The sequence below is a fragment of the Capra hircus genome, chromosome 9, assembly GCF_001704415.2.
Source record: "Capra hircus breed San Clemente chromosome 9, ASM170441v1, whole genome shotgun sequence".
NCBI lineage: Eukaryota > Metazoa > Chordata > Mammalia > Artiodactyla > Bovidae > Capra > Capra hircus.
The window spans coordinates 49,903,684-49,919,475 of NC_030816.1; the positions used below are offsets into that span (position 1 = coordinate 49,903,684).

The window sequence follows — 15,792 nt, forward strand, 5'->3', positions numbered from 1 at the left end:
GCCACCTGATGCGAAGAGCTGATTCGTTTGAAAAGACCCTGATGCTGCAGAAGACTGAAGGTAACAAAAGGGGCTGACAGAGGATGAGATGGTTGGATGGCACACCGACTTGGTGAACATGAATTTGAGCAAGCTCTGGGAGTTAGTGATGGACAGGGAAGCCTGGTTGCTGCAGTTGATGGGGTCACAGAGAGTCAGAGCAACTGAACTGAACGAATAGCTGAAAACTTTCCCAACACAGAAAAGGAAATAATCAACCAAGTTCAGGAAGCTCAGAGTCCCAGGCAGGACAGACCCAAGGAGGAACACGTAAGAGACATATAGTCATCAAACTGACAAAAATTAAAGACAGATAAAATATTAAATGCAACACATAGTAAACAAAGGGAAAATGACAAATGACATACAAGGGAACTCCCATTAGGCTATCAGCTGATTTTTCAACAGAAACTCTACAAGCCAGAAGGGAATGGCATGATATATTAAAAGTGATGAAAGGAAAGAACCTATAGTCAGGAATATTCTACCCAGCAAGACTCTCCTTCAGGTTTGACAGAGAAATCAAAAGCCTTCCAGACAAGCAAATGTTAAGAGTTCAGCACCACCGAACCAGCTTTACAACAAATGCTAAAGGAACTTCTCTAGGCAGGCAAGAAACACAACAGAAGGAAAAGACCTACAGAAAGTAAACCCAAAACAATTAAAAATTAAGAAAATGGTAGTAGAATCATACATATGGATAATTACCTTAAATGTAAATGGATTAAATGCATCAACCAAAAGACAGACTGGCAGGGTGGATGAAAACATGTGCATGTATGCACTTCCACTTACCACATGACTCTGTTTGAGACTCCCCAAATTATATATAATTATTTTATATTATTAAGTTAATCATGTTCCCATATGGCTTACAATTATCTTTTTTGTCTGGCTATTGACTGTGAAACTGATAAACGTCTTTTACTCTAGTGAACTATGTAACTATTACTCACTTAATACCACTGTATGATTGGTCAACAGGAAAAGAATAAAACTCTATTTTCACTGAAATGCTTCTGTGGTGGCTCAAATGGTAACAAACTTGCCTACAATGCAGGAGACCTGGGTTCAATCCCTGGGTTGGGAAGATCCCCTGGAGGAGGGCATGGTAACCCACTCCAGGGTTCTTGCCTGGAGAATCCCACGGACAGAGGAGCCTGGCGGGCTACAGTCGATGGGGTTGCAAAAAAACAAACACAACTGAGCAACTAACCACATTTTCACCAAAACTAGGATACAATAGAAAAACCTGTAATCACCTTTTAAAATCCAGATGCATATCAGAATCATCTTGAAAATTTTTGAAAAATACAAATGCTCAGGGATTGCTTTTTTCTCCAGAGCTCCAGATGGTTTTAATGAGCAGTCATGTTTAAAAACAACTGGACTACATAATGATCTTTTATCTAGTATGTTTTACTTTTTCTATTTCATATTCAGTGCTCCCATTTCATTTAGCTTGTTTTCCAATTTTTCCATCTCTTGTTTTTTATGATCTTTCTCAAGTCTTTATCAAGTGTAGTAGGAAAACTTTTGTATACATATAAATGCATTATACATATATTAGGAAAATAATGAATTTTTGCCTAAAAAACTATGATATTTTGATTCCACTAGACTATGAATAGAATGTTAGATTTCTAATTAAAAAATAGATATGCAACAAAGATTTACTGTATAGCATAGGGAACTATAGTCAATCTTATATTTCACTTTAACATTTAACATCTTTTCTGTACAAAAGAAGTTCCACGTGCTAAGACACACTGGGTTCTTTAACAGATCTAATACAGCTTAGAAAACTCTGATCACTGCCATCACCTTCCCACCCACTGACATCACACACACTACCCACTAATTTTTGCCTGAACTATTTCAAGTTTCCCAACTTTTAACTTCCAACTTATCTGACCTATCCTCTATACTGTGCCAACTGCCTTTCTAAAATTGGCACCTGATTAGATTGTTCAACATAAATGCATTCAGTAAGCACTTAAAATCAAAGCATGGTGAAGATAACATGGCATACGAGAACCTTCATGATCCGGCCCATCGGCCTCTTTGGTTCAGCTTCTCCAACTCCCTATCTTTCCACAGTGACCACCTTAATACTGCAAATGCACTATGCTACTCCCTACCTACAGCCTAGAATTTGCTTTTCCCCTCTGAGCAGTTGCTGACTTCTCATTCATCTTTTAAGACTCATCTTTCTATAAACACTCATAACCACTTATCTTTCTCCCTGAAAACAGAGTATTTCCTCCTTAATATCTCTAGTTTTTATGTAGTTTTAATAGCTATAGCAACTGTGTTTGCTTACCTGATCAAAATTTGCCTTGTTAAACTCTCTGTCCAGCAGTTTAAAAAAATAATTTACTTAAGCTGACTGAATTTGATATTGCTGAAAAAATTCTCAAAATGTTACATTTCAGTTAACTCGATGTATTTTGAACAACATGTTCTGACTGGTAAGATTCAAATTCTCTGGATTTAGAAGACGGAAAAAAATATCAATTTTTCAAACGATGAAACCTTAGGCAAATTTACACTGTGGGAAGAAAATATCTCAAAGACAAGGCATTGAGGAAAAGTATACCATGAAAAATTTATACTTTTTGATTCTTTTTTAATACTTAGGCATTACATTCCGTATCAAATTTTACCAACATGCTGTTGTTCTATAAATCCATTATTTATTTTATACCATAATTTGATTTTTCTGTTCCATGCTAAAAAGCCCACTATTCCATAATTCATTTTAGCATACAGTACCTGGAATATAAAAAAAAATTAACTCAATGTTGGCAAATCTCCCCCCGACACGTAGGAGAACAATTACAGAAATGTCTAGTGGTTAATTTTCTTAGGCTAATGAGCAAAAGAAAAGCCCCAATACATTGGCATTTTTCCTTAACAGGCTCATCACTACATTCATCAGAAATAAACCTATTTGCTGCTGTATTATAGAGCAGTTTGCCAAATGCCTACCTTTAATAAGAGTTAGGTCAACTTCTAAGAAAACTGTACGGAAACATTCAGTTGTTGACAAAAATTTAATATTAAAATTACTCAAAGTTATTAATTTAGGAAAAAAACATGTATTAATCACCCATAAGAACAATTTTTATTTTAATAAATAACAGTGGGCTTACCAAAGGGCAGAGATTTTAATGTGCCAAGTTTTATGCATATTGGTAATAAACCTTAAGGAGGTGAAACCAACTATTCCATATACCCCATTCAGCCCTAAAAATAAAACTATAATACTTTAATAATAAAACTTAAAAAAATATTTCCCAAAAGAAAATAATTCACTCCTTGACCATGCTTATTTATTCAGAGTACCAGCAATTTCAGTTAATATTAAGTGCTTCATTTTTCCTGCAAGTCTGATGTTGCACAGGGAATATACACATTTTTATATCACAATATCAATATCTCAGGCAAATAATATTGTGAATGTAACTGGTTTATAACAAACAAAGTCAAAAATCAATGCTACTATTCATGGCAAACAGAAACAAAAGTAAATTTGAGAGAATGTTTTCTTTTGTTTCCAGTACTGATTTTAGTTGGACTTCAAAGGAAGGTTCATAAACTCTCCTGAAATAACCTCTATCTCTGGCCGTAAATCCACAGTATAAATATGGTGAATAAAGCTAAACTATAAGAGCTAACTATATACTGAATAATCAAAATAATCAATTATAACAACTAATACTGCTCTGGAAGACCAATCTAATGAAAAAAGTATCATTAGATATGGCAAGAAAATACAGACAAATCTGTACAATCTAACATCTATAAACAGTAAAATCAAAACATCCAACTTCCTTATAGAAAGTGTTTTATCTATGTAATTATAAATGTTTAAGGAACTCTTGCATTTTATAAACACAAGATGGGCTCACTTTGATGATACCAATTTTAAGATTTATAAAAATGTTTAAAAAAATCTTTCCACAAAAGTTTATACAGTTTAAAGCTATACACCAATCTATAAATCTCAGAAAATGGGGGTGGGGGGGAAACAAAACCTTTATAAGATCACATGTATAAAACAAGAAATGAAATGTGATTTTATTTAAGGCAATACTGGGCTACTTCACAAATCACCACCTCAAATATTTACACTGCTCCACACTACTAGTTTCTATCACATTCACAAAGGATTTTTTTTTAAATACCAAATGTTTAAAATCTTTGATGTAGGAAATCCTTTATTCACATTTCCATTATATTTCATGGAATCATAGTAACTATATCCAATTGAAAGCTTTGAAAAAAAATTATAGCTATAGGAAATTGCTAAAGAATCTGCTTTAATTTCACATGTATACCACCCAAAAAAAATCCTGGAAGGTAAATTTACAAAGCAGAGCAAGTTGTTGATATAAATAATGTGTCTACTTTGTCAAAAGTAAATCTTTTTTTGGAGATCATCTTGTAAATAAATGTTTTATGTAAAAAAAATCAATGAACTATGGCAGAGTTTCTAGTTTTTAGTTCAAAAAATTCTGAATTTAAAACAATAAAAGAACAGCTTTAAAAACTTGATCACCTGGTTAAAAATTAAAACTCCAAATATAAACGTGTCATTTAATAGTTTAGACTTACACACTGCTGGTGGCAGCAAATGATTTACAATAATAAATATATACAAAAAAAGGTATCTACAAACAAAGAGTACTGTTACACATGAGCAGTGACCTGGTGAGACAAATCAACCACACAGATAACTCAGTTTAGTCCATGAAAAGGGCAACTGGCTGATAGAAATTTGAGGTTTAGCTCAACTATTTACAGTAACTGAAGTATGGATTCTGTTCCTCAAGTCCCATAGGGATAAAAAGAAGTTTTACATGACAAAATGTCATGTTTTTTTTTTTTTTCTTTTTTGGCCAGGTTAATAATTCACGTCAGCAACAACAAAAAATAACGAAAAGGTTTCACAATTTTAGCATGCTTGATGGCTTCCTATTTAAAATAAAACTGTAAATAATGTATTTATAGGACATCAGTTATCAGTACTGCCCTCTCCCTGTGGCTTTGCCCATACTGATGTCTTTCATAACAGACACATCTGGATCATTTGAACGTACTTCAAGTTTTTTCAGACTGACGGTAGGTTTCATTTCCTGAAGCTGCTTTAAGACAAGCTCAGTGCAATCTTTCAGAGTCTTGTCTAAGACGATTTTTACATTATCACTGCACTGAAGCTGTGTTGGGTTGGCAAACTGTACAAAAGTTTCACTTTCTTTACAAGAACATATATGATTTCCACTAGTCACAGCAGTCTTGTCAACATTTTTTCTTGAATTTGAATGGGATCCTTTTTTACTCCCACTATTGGGATGATCTTTGTCGGTATTTTTCTTCTGTTTCACTGCAGACTCCTCCAGGAATTTGAGAAATGATACCTCAAATCCCATTGGTTTAAATGAGCTCCAGTCAAAAGATGCAGGGTGATCCTCAGTGGTTTGAATTGCAACAGCAGTTTCTTCTTCCTTATGTATACTACTTAATTCAACTGCTGGTGCTGGTTCAACTTTTTCAACTTTTCTCTTTTTATTTTGGGAGACATTTTTTTCTTTATTAACTCTCTTCAAATTACTTGCTTTTTGTTTTTCTGACTGGCAGGGGTTATTTTCCTTAAAATCATTACTTACATCTGAAGAGGTCGGAGGCTGGGTCTCCACACTTGTGTTGTCTTCATTTATTAATTTGGTAATAAATAATTCTGTTAGTTCATCCACTTCATCTTTTTCATTTTTTACAACTTCCTTTTGTGGAACTACAGCTGTTCTTGCATTATCATTGCTCTCTGATACACTCGTGTCAGAATCCTTCACACCACTCTTTTCAACCTCTTGCTCAGAAGCTTCCTTTAATTGTGAGCTGCAACACCGTTTGAAGACAATGAGGAGATTGCGGTGTTGTGATGTAAATGCCTTAGATAATTTATGGCATTTATAATGTCTGATTATATTGCTTTCACTTGTAACAACCGATGTACACCCCTTTATCATACATGGATACTGGGTGACAAATCTGCTCGTACACTCAGACAAGGCGTCATTTCTAGCCTTTATAGAATATACATGCTTTCCACGTTTCAGAGAGTAAGGCTTATTTTCTTCAATCTGCACAATCTTTGCAGTCTTGCTTTCCAAATTATTTTTTTTCTTTCGTTTGGTCTTAGGCATTTTGACTCCTTCCCTTCCAGATCTGTATTTCGTCCCCCGGTGTTTAGACTTAGTCTTTTCTTGGTTTGCTTTGCTTGATATATTTTCCTGACCAGGTGTTAATCTTCGTGGCCGAATGAGATGAGCTTTATGTTTGTCATTATGCTTATTAAAAATGTGTCGGAGGAGATTAGACCGGGTTGCATATATTCGGTCACAGCCTTCACAGTCACACTTGTATATGCCATCTTCTTCAGTTTTACTTGCCCTGGCCCCGATTCCATGGTCTGCCTCAAGATGAACAACATAGTTCAAATATGTGGTAAATGAAGATTTACACTCTGACTGATCACATGGAAATTTCCCAACATCCACAGAAGCGGTCATACTTTCAATTTCTTCAGGCGACATCTCGTGAAGCTTCATGTAGTGTTGTATTAGGCCAGTAATTGCTTGGAAAATTCGAGAACAGTCACTCACCTGACATCGAAATTCTTTCACAGTCTGTTTTGTTTCAATTTCTTCACTCTCTTTACCAGCTTCACTCTCCTCTTCAACCTCTGCAGAAAATGCAGGTAGATCTGATTTGTGCACAGCCTGGTAATGCAGAATTAAGTTCTGCTGTATCGTGAAAGCGGCAAAGCAACCCTGATGAACACAGCGATAAGGTCTGTAGGGACTGTATCTTGTGGGAAACTCTGGAGACTGAGAAACTGGCTTCTTGCGTTTCCTCTCCTCCTTTTCTTTTTTATGTCTCCTAACTTTCCGTCCTTTGGTTTGGACATCTGTGAGAGGATTTGCATTACATTGTTCTGAAGTAATTGCAATCACTTGAGAACTACTTTCTGTTTTTTCAGGACTTTTTTTTTCTAGAAGTTGTTTTTCTGGGATCACTGCTATATTACTGAGAGTATTTTCTTTCATTGCTCCCAATTCTAAAGCAGGCTGGAATTCCCTTTTATTTTCCTCTGTCAGAGCTAGCTGTCTTTTTACTTGTGTAATTCGTGGGGCTGATGAATTTTCACTCTGAGACTTTCTTCCATAAGGTCTTTTTATTTTTAATTTGACCATTTCTTCTGTTGTAAAATGATGCACCAACTGACAGTGTGCCCGAAGATTAGAATTTCTTGTAAATGTCTTCGTACATGTAGGTACTACACATTTAAATGGAGCAAATTTCAACTGATTCTTCTTAATTTCAAGAATCATCTCTGGAGTGTACTGATGAATTTTACCGTAGTGCTTAAACAGTGCATCTTTTGTCATAGCGCTGTAATTACAGCCTTGGTTTTGACACACAAAGGGCTTATTAACTCTGTCATTAAACTGAATGTTGCTTATAATTTCAGAAACTGGCTGAACAACTGTGACATTTGGAATTGATTTCACAGGAGTGGGAGTCAGTGTCACTGATGTATTTATCAGTACACACTGGGGTGCTGGAGTGGACAGGTCATTTTCTAATTTTAATTTCTGTAAGCCTTCTAAAATCTCCTGTATTTGATCCTCCTTATGTAATACTTCAGACTGAGGAATGTTACTTTTTGTTGGCATGACACCTATGAAGGAGGAAAACTGAGACGACTCAGATAACTTGTTATTTTGTACAGTGTTTACTGAAGGAAGCTGAATGTTATAACTTATTTGAGCATTCTGTGATGTTTCACCAATACCTTGAGATCCATTTTTTACCTCAAGTATTTGAGAATTCATAGCACTTTTAATAATTTCAAGAGTCTTTTCAAAGTTTTGTATGACATTGTCTTCAGAGATCTGCAAATCAGAATTTATTGAAGGTGTGCATGAATTCAAAGCCATCATTTGGGAATCACCATTTTCAGTTTTTAATGTTAAAGGAGCTAACACTGTATGGGACTCAAGACTGGTTTTGAAGTTTTCTTTCACATCAGTCATAAACAACTGATTGTCAACATTATTTAATTTCTGTGTTAGATTTTCCACCAAACCCTGAGGTTCACAATTGGGAATTACAGTGGAATGAAGGTTAGTAGTTGGTATCTCAATACTCTTTGCTATAAGTCCCATTGCTGTTAAGTCACTCGTTACCAAGTTTTGGGGAGTGTTAGGGGCAATTAGTGGAGGAGTAACTTTCTTTCTTCTCTTAGAAGCACTGTTTCCCTTCTTATTTAAATGACTAGACCTTGTGTTCTGAGGACCACTGATGACTGAAACACGTGAACTGCTACTGGTAAAATTTTGTGATGGCCCGCTAGAATTAGGGAATGAGCTAGAACACAAACCATTTTCAACAGTCTTTAGTAGTAAGTCGTTTGTTGGAAAAGCAGGCAAACTGCTGCATTCCTCAATGGAGGAAGTTTTGGGGTTCGGTGTCCCATTCTGGTCTGTCAGCAGGGGGCTTGGGTGGCACACTGTCTGCAGCAGGGTTGGCACAGGTGGATTTGGCATCACTGTTGTGTTTACTTGTGCTGCGTCGGAGACACAACCTGTGGGGACGTGAGAGAGCACATCGGCACCCTCAAATGTACTGGGAATGCCAGCAGTTTCCAAAGCCTGTTTGATGATTTCGCTTCCCTCTTGACTAACACTTGTATTAAAGCTAGTCACACCAGTCCGAGGAAACGTATTTGGTAAAAATGTTGAGGAGCGGTTTTCAGCAGCAAGAAATTGCAGGAATGATGGATCTTTAAAACATGCTTCTGCACTGAATGTAGACTGTTGTGGCTGCTGCAAGTTTACGGTATTTGTGGAGAGAATCATGCTGGCAAGAAGAGAAGGCTGCCCATTATTCTGTAGAAGTTCTTGAGCAATTTCTGCTCCATCCAGTGGTTTACAGTAAGATCGCTTAGACAAGTGTCCACCCAGAGATCTGGGGTTAGTGAAAGCCCTGTAACACCTGCTACAGATAAATTTCCCATCTCTGATGATTGCTGGCCATTTAGCCCTTTTGTTGTGCTTAGGTTTTCTTTCCTTCCCATTTGGGCCCCGCCCGCGGTCTTTTTTCACTTTTTCCGGTCCAGGCTGTTGGGTACCAGTGCCACTAAAGTCATTTGCAACACTGACTTGTGAAGGAAAAACTGCATTCTCACCATTTCCCCCCTTTAGAAAGGAGGAATTGGTATTTCCTTCGATCTGTGAAGAAAAATGATTTGTATTATTTTCCAGTTGGGAGAAAACAGAGTTAGTCCCACTGTCTGCTGGTGAAGGGAAGAGAGACACTGAGGTGCTTTCTGCAGGTAACGGAAGGAAAGGATCTGAGCCGCTGTCGATATTCAAAGGCAAAACCGTTTTGGTTAGGTCTTCCATTTGTGCTGGCAAGGTGGTGCTAGATAAATTCTCCATCTGGGAACATAAGAGACCACCACCTTGTTCATTTTTATCCTGAGAAGGTATACTTGGATTTATGACACTTTCCACCGAGGGCAACAGTGGAGCTGACACACTTGCTAAATGAGCTGGGAAAATGGATGATGAGACATGCTGCAACTGATTAGAACAGGTAGGAGTCCCGTTGGCTTTGGTCTGTGGTGTAAAAAATGCATTATTAGAGCTGCTCACCTGTGATGGCAAAAAATAAACAAACTTCCCACTATTTGGTGTATTTAAATTGTTAGCCTTCTGACCCCTTTTGCTTTTGCGTTGCATTTTGAATGCTGCATATTGGTCGGGGTGTGCCGTCTTCATGTGTTTCCCAATACTCTGGGAAGAGTTGTAGGTTCGAGTACATCCCTCAACCTGGCAACTGAATTTCTGAACTGGCGCTTTTGGAGGCACTGATGGAGTTCCTAAAGAATTACTGAGGTTGGGCTGTGGTGGAACAAATGTGATACTTTCCAGCGTCTTCAGAGGTAAATTATAAAGACTGGATGACGTTTTAACATTACCTCCACATTCAAACTTGGGAGTTGGTAAATTGTTTTGAAACCCTGCCTGGTTTTGCACAGAAAAGGTCATCAGGTTGCTCACTTGTCTTTCTAAGTTCTGTGTGGTCATGCCGTCTACCTTGAGGGCTTCTGAGGCCACTAAAGAATTCTGAGTAATCTGGATTTCATTAAAACAATCCTGTTCCTTTCTCTCTTGGAAATCTGTGTGACACAAATCATTACAAGCATTTTCAACTGGTATATGTAAGTCTGTGACCAGTGATTCACCACTGCTTTCCACAGTTGAGTTTTCTCGCTTTCCAAAGTTCTCCTCGATCCCCTGATTGAGGGACACCTTAATGGACACAGCTACTTCACTGGCCTGAAGCAGAGGAGTGGGAGCAGTGTTTCCCAAACCATTTGGCAGTGGTCCATCAGTCTGCCCGAGCTCCGAAGCAGAAATCTGGTCTTGTTTGGTCACAGGTGATTCTGCCTTGCTTTTATCCCAAGCACCACTTTTATCAGCTGGGATGGTGTTTTCAACACTGTTTTCTGAAGGAAGCATGGATCTTTCTTTCTCGGCGTTCCCTTCTGCATTCTGATTCACTCTGGAAGGCTGAACAGAATCTCTGGCTGAATTAAGTTGGTCTTCAGGAGGCAGCACTTTTTCAGGAGTATTGTGATCTTCCAGATGCTTTTCAAGCTCACTCTGAGAACGGTAAACTTTACCACAACCTGTGAACTTACACGTGTAGGTATTATAATGCTGTGCTTCATGGTCATACAGTAAATAAGCTTCTGAAAAAATTCTGCCACATTTAGGAAACATGCACTTTGCTCTAAAGACTTGATGTTCCTTTCGGTGGGTTAAGAGCTCTGCGTAGCTGTTAAAACCAGCCTTACACTTCATTTGTATACAGATATATGGTTTACTGCCACAGTGCATTTGTAAGTGATCATTGAGATGAGTTACACTTACAAAATGCCGCCTACAGTACTGGCAAATAACTTTTTTGCTTTGCATTTCAAGAAAGCGCTTGGCATCTTCATTATCCTTATGTCCTTTTACATGAGCAATTAAATTTTTAAAGTACTTAAAGCCCTTTTTACAAAAAGTGACAGGGCAATTGAACTCATTAACAGGTACTGGTTTCTGGACTGGGATCACCTCCGGCTCGTAAGATTTGTCTTTGTCATCAGTTTCATCGTCTGAGCCGTCATTGTCGTTAAACACTATGAAGTCCGTGGAATAGAGACTGTTCTTCTTGATCGGCCGCTGCTCCTGCTTAGCCACAGCATTTGTCTTCTGATTCTCGTTGGTAGCTGTGATCTTAGGAGGCCTTCCCAACCTTCTTAATGGTTTCATAGCTGCCAGTCTCTCTTTACTTGATTGTTTAACATGCAACGTGACGTGAGGGACAAAAGTTTCTTTAGAATTAAAGTTCTTTGCACATATGGGGCAACTGTAAATCCCATCTTTGTAATGTTTTTGAGCATGTCGTACTATTCGATGACCAAGGAACTCTTTATCACATAGCACACAATACTGCATGTAGGCTTGCCAATTCCTGAACCGAGCCGATATAAATCCCCTCTCTCTTAACTGTTTTATCTCTCTCTTTTTCTGCTTTTCATCACAAATGTCTCTAAGAAGGCCAGAATTAGCACCAATTCCACCATTCACAGAAGTGTCTTTACTATCTTCCTGGTAGTCTGCTACTTTCTCATAAACCTCACTGTCATTTAATTCATCTATTGAAGACACGATGGATGCTTCTTCTCCCATTAATGCAAGACACTGTCGTTTTAAAGTTTTCCAATCCCAGAATTCTGGATCAAAGGGCCACTGAGTTTTCAATACAAGTAAGAGCTCACAGCGTAGGGAATTTGGTATTGGAAGATTCTCTTCATCATATTTCTGGTCTGGCTGGTTGTACAACATTTCCACAGCATAATATGCATCCACTGTAGGCTCAATAAGAAATTCACTCAGTTGACAAGCACGTTTAACTTCCAGATCATCAGGCAACAAGCATGAAATGGTCTTGCAGATAGATATTTTCACTTCAGTATTTTCTGTAGATTCCAGGCGAAGAGCTTTTACACACAGCTCTATACAAGTGGCAAGTCCAGCTCCTTCGGTCTGTGAAGAAGCAAGCAAGAAATGTTACCTTAATTTACACTCATCAATGCAGATTTGTGAAATTAGTAATTTTAAAACTGAGGTTTGTTTTCTCAAATTTTCCAATAGCCCATCTATGGAGATAATCCCTCCCAAGGATTGTGGCTGCGTATGTGTGTGAAATGAGCTATAGAGAATAGCAAAAAACAAACATTGGTAGCTAAGACATGAGTATAAAATCATGTAATGCCCAGGCAAACTTGGAGGTAATTTAACTTCTCTGATCTTTCATATCACAATATAAAATAAGAGATCAAAACAGCACTTAATGAAACTGCTGTGAACATTAATAGATATCATGGATCTAAAGTATCATGTCTGGCACACAGTAAATGATTAAGAAATGTCATTAACTTTATCACAAATTTCATTTCCTAAGTGTGTATTTACAATCCTTCTGAAACAACAACCCTCTTAGTTCAGTTATAAAATTGAGAATATCCCCATAATTCCTAACTCATTAGCAATGAAAGAGATCCTCACATTTGAGAATAAAGTTAATTTTTTAATACTGGGAATCCTAATTCGATCATAAAGTGAAGTGAAGTGAAAGTTGCTCAGTCATGTCCAACTCTTTGCGACCCCATGGACTATACAGTCCATGGAATTCTACAGGCCAGGATACTGGAGTGGGTAGCCTTTCCCTTCTCCAGGGGAGCTTCCCAACCCAGGGACTGAACTCAGGTCTCCTGCATTGCAGGAGGATTCTTTACCAGCTGAGCCACGAGGGAAGCCCAAAATTGAATGCCAAATCACCTACCTCTTGACTGGAACATCCTAAGAATAAGGAATAGCAGAAGACACAACAAACCTTTTATCCTTTTGAATTAGCATCTTGAACTATTATGATAATATAGCAGTAACAAAGGTAAGTGTCATTTGAAAAATATATGAAGAGATAAAAATGGGTTTTAAAAGGCTAAAAGAGAACAAACAAACGAGATATAAGCCAGTCACAAGATGTGGCCACATTCAGGGTAATTAAATATGTGTGCTTTAGACCAAAGGGCAAGGAAGTCAAAAGAAGTTCAAAAGAGCTGAAAGGATTTGTATTTTCACAGGTTAAGGAGGAAAGAAAATATTTTACTGAAACTGAGGCTTAGATTTGTGGGCCAAAAGGAGATTGAGTGAAACAGGCTGAGAAACTGAACTGGCCATCTTAATGTTGTAAATCAATTTGAAACCTCAAAAAATAAGGCCAACAAAACAATGTCAAAATTTTTGTTCTTGTGAGTTTTTTATTGTTCTGTGTATGTGTGACTGACGATTAAGTTTACAGTAATATTCAATTCATAAACTGGTTATATGACAACTATCTTTAGAGTTGAGTAGAGATAGAATTAGGTGAACAGTGTTAGAACTGAGTTAAATTACAGAACACTGAACTGGTGTCTGGAAAATCAGAGGAGTGCTTAGTGTAGAAAAAAATCACACACGTGGTGCTCAGAAGCACTTAAGTGTGTAGCGAACAGAGGAGAAAACAGATTTTTTCTTTATACTACTTTTCACGCTTTTTTGGTTACTAGGAACTTTGGCCAACACTACTTGAGAGTCTAAGAGGTAAATGGGTTAGAGGGCCCTCTTCTTCACTCAGCATCTACTCTATACCAGGGACTGTGCTAAGCCAAGTGCTCGTTCCCTCTCAGGAGTCTCGATATTCCACTATTAAAGAAAGACATATTACAAAGCAACTGGTAATGTGTCTCAGCAAATATGAGATCCTTAAGGGTAGGGCTTTACTTTATCAACTTTTTGACTGCAGGGGTCTAGGAAAAAATAAATAAAATGATGAAACAAGTTATTTGCTCCATTTCCTTTACAGATCTCAATTACAGTTTAAGAAGGAAATAATTATTTTAAGTCATTATGTGAGTAGCTGGGCAACAATTCTCAACAACTCCTGGAGTTCTGAGGTACAAAGGGGAGAGGGGTACACCAGATAAACATTCCTGTTCTTTACTGTTCTTCCCTTTACTGTTCATTCCTGTTCTTTACTCCTGAAAATGAAGAGAAATTATTTCAGGAGGAAAAAAAAAAAAAGGACAAGATACATGTAAGATTTACTGACCAATATAGATCTTAAAAGATCAAAGACAGTCTGTTGGTCCCTACTTTCAGACAAAATTATACATACAAACACTTCATGTCATGCTACATCCTAGCTTTCCAGGATCCCTAAGACCTGCTTGGCATCCCATCCCATGCAGTGGTAGCACCTTTGGAAACTGTGTTTTGTGTACTTTTAAAGTGGAAACCAAATGCATTCCTATAAGGATTACTATAACAAAAGAAATTAGTTTTGTAAAATCTGGATTTTGATTTTTGCTAGTAAATGAATGGAAAGACATATGCAATCTCTGTTATCACTTCCCTTTAGAATTTTGTCTAATGTACTGTTTAATCCATCTATTGTTTTCATGTCTATGATTATGTTTTTGTATTTCTAAAAGTTCTTTTGACTTTTTAAAAAATCTGCCTGGTCATTTCATAGGACCTCTCTTTTTCATACTTTCATTCCTTATATCTTTAAATATATGTATTTTATAGATTTATCAGACTGCGTTTAAAGAATTAAGCAAATGATTCCATCATTCCGTTTATTGAAATTCATTCACATTGTTTTGTATGCTTAATAGATATTGATGGTTAAATTATTTGTCTTTAAATATATGTAATTTATATACTTTTTTCTTTTAAAAAGTTTAATCCTACTGTTAGTTCTCTCTGCAAAAACTGCCCATGGCTGATATTTTCATTGTAAATCTTGATGGTTAACCTATCTTGAGAAGAGCTTTATCAAAGAATCATGTATTGAAGGTATGTCCCTCCAAAGTAGTTCTTCATTTGCTTCTGCCAGGGATCCCAGGCATTTACCAGCCCAGGACTTCACCCTTACCTTTTCAAATATTACTTATGTAGGAGAGCAAACTCCACCACCCCAAAATGTGTCTCTTTGAAAGGGAGGATTATTTTAGGCTGATTATGTTTAAAAAACAGAAGACTAAGGAGGTTTTTCTTGTTATCCCCCAAAACTCCTCTTTATTGACTAAAATAATTTAGAAAAAGGGCCTGTTCCTGTAGCTATTCCCAGATATATCTGCAAAGAACATGGGTTGGGCATGGTGAAGGAGACTCTGCAGGGCCTGGAGATCAGAGTCCACTGTGTCCCCTTGTCTCTGTAGGACCCAACAAGCACTTGCTTTTCTATTTCCATGTGAACTGCCTCCTTTTGCTCTGAAGGCCCAAACTGCTACTCCCAACATCCTCTTTGTGTTTAACTGCAAGTGGTATTTAAGGTGAGGATTTTGGCCATTTTGGTGAGCTACTTAATTTTCCTGGCCCTCTCCCATGCATATCTGTTATTAAACTTTTGCTTGGTGTTCTCTTGTTAATCTGCCCCATGTCTGTTTAATTCTTAGAACAACCAACATAACTAAGAAGGAAACGGAGAGGAAAAGGTCTTCTTCCCTGACACTCACTTGATGTGGGGATTCCTGGTTATAGTGTAGGGTAAATGTGGACCCTAAATCTGTGTGAGGGC

The 15,792-nt window shown here is 37.4% G+C and overlaps 1 protein-coding gene across 2 annotated transcripts in view; it reads right to left on the reverse strand.

Annotated features, from left to right (window-relative positions):
* Nucleotides 2,652–15,792, reverse strand: part of ZNF292 (zinc finger protein 292) — a 94,601-nt gene continuing 81,460 nt past the window's right edge. For both annotated transcript variants that reach the window (XM_018053165.1, XM_018053166.1), the window contains one exon: nucleotides 2,652–12,212. In XM_018053165.1, the coding sequence (XP_017908654.1) occupies nucleotides 5,067–12,212 (7,146 nt within the window). In that variant the 3' untranslated portion in view covers nucleotides 2,652–5,066. The remainder of the gene's footprint in view (nucleotides 12,213–15,792) is intronic.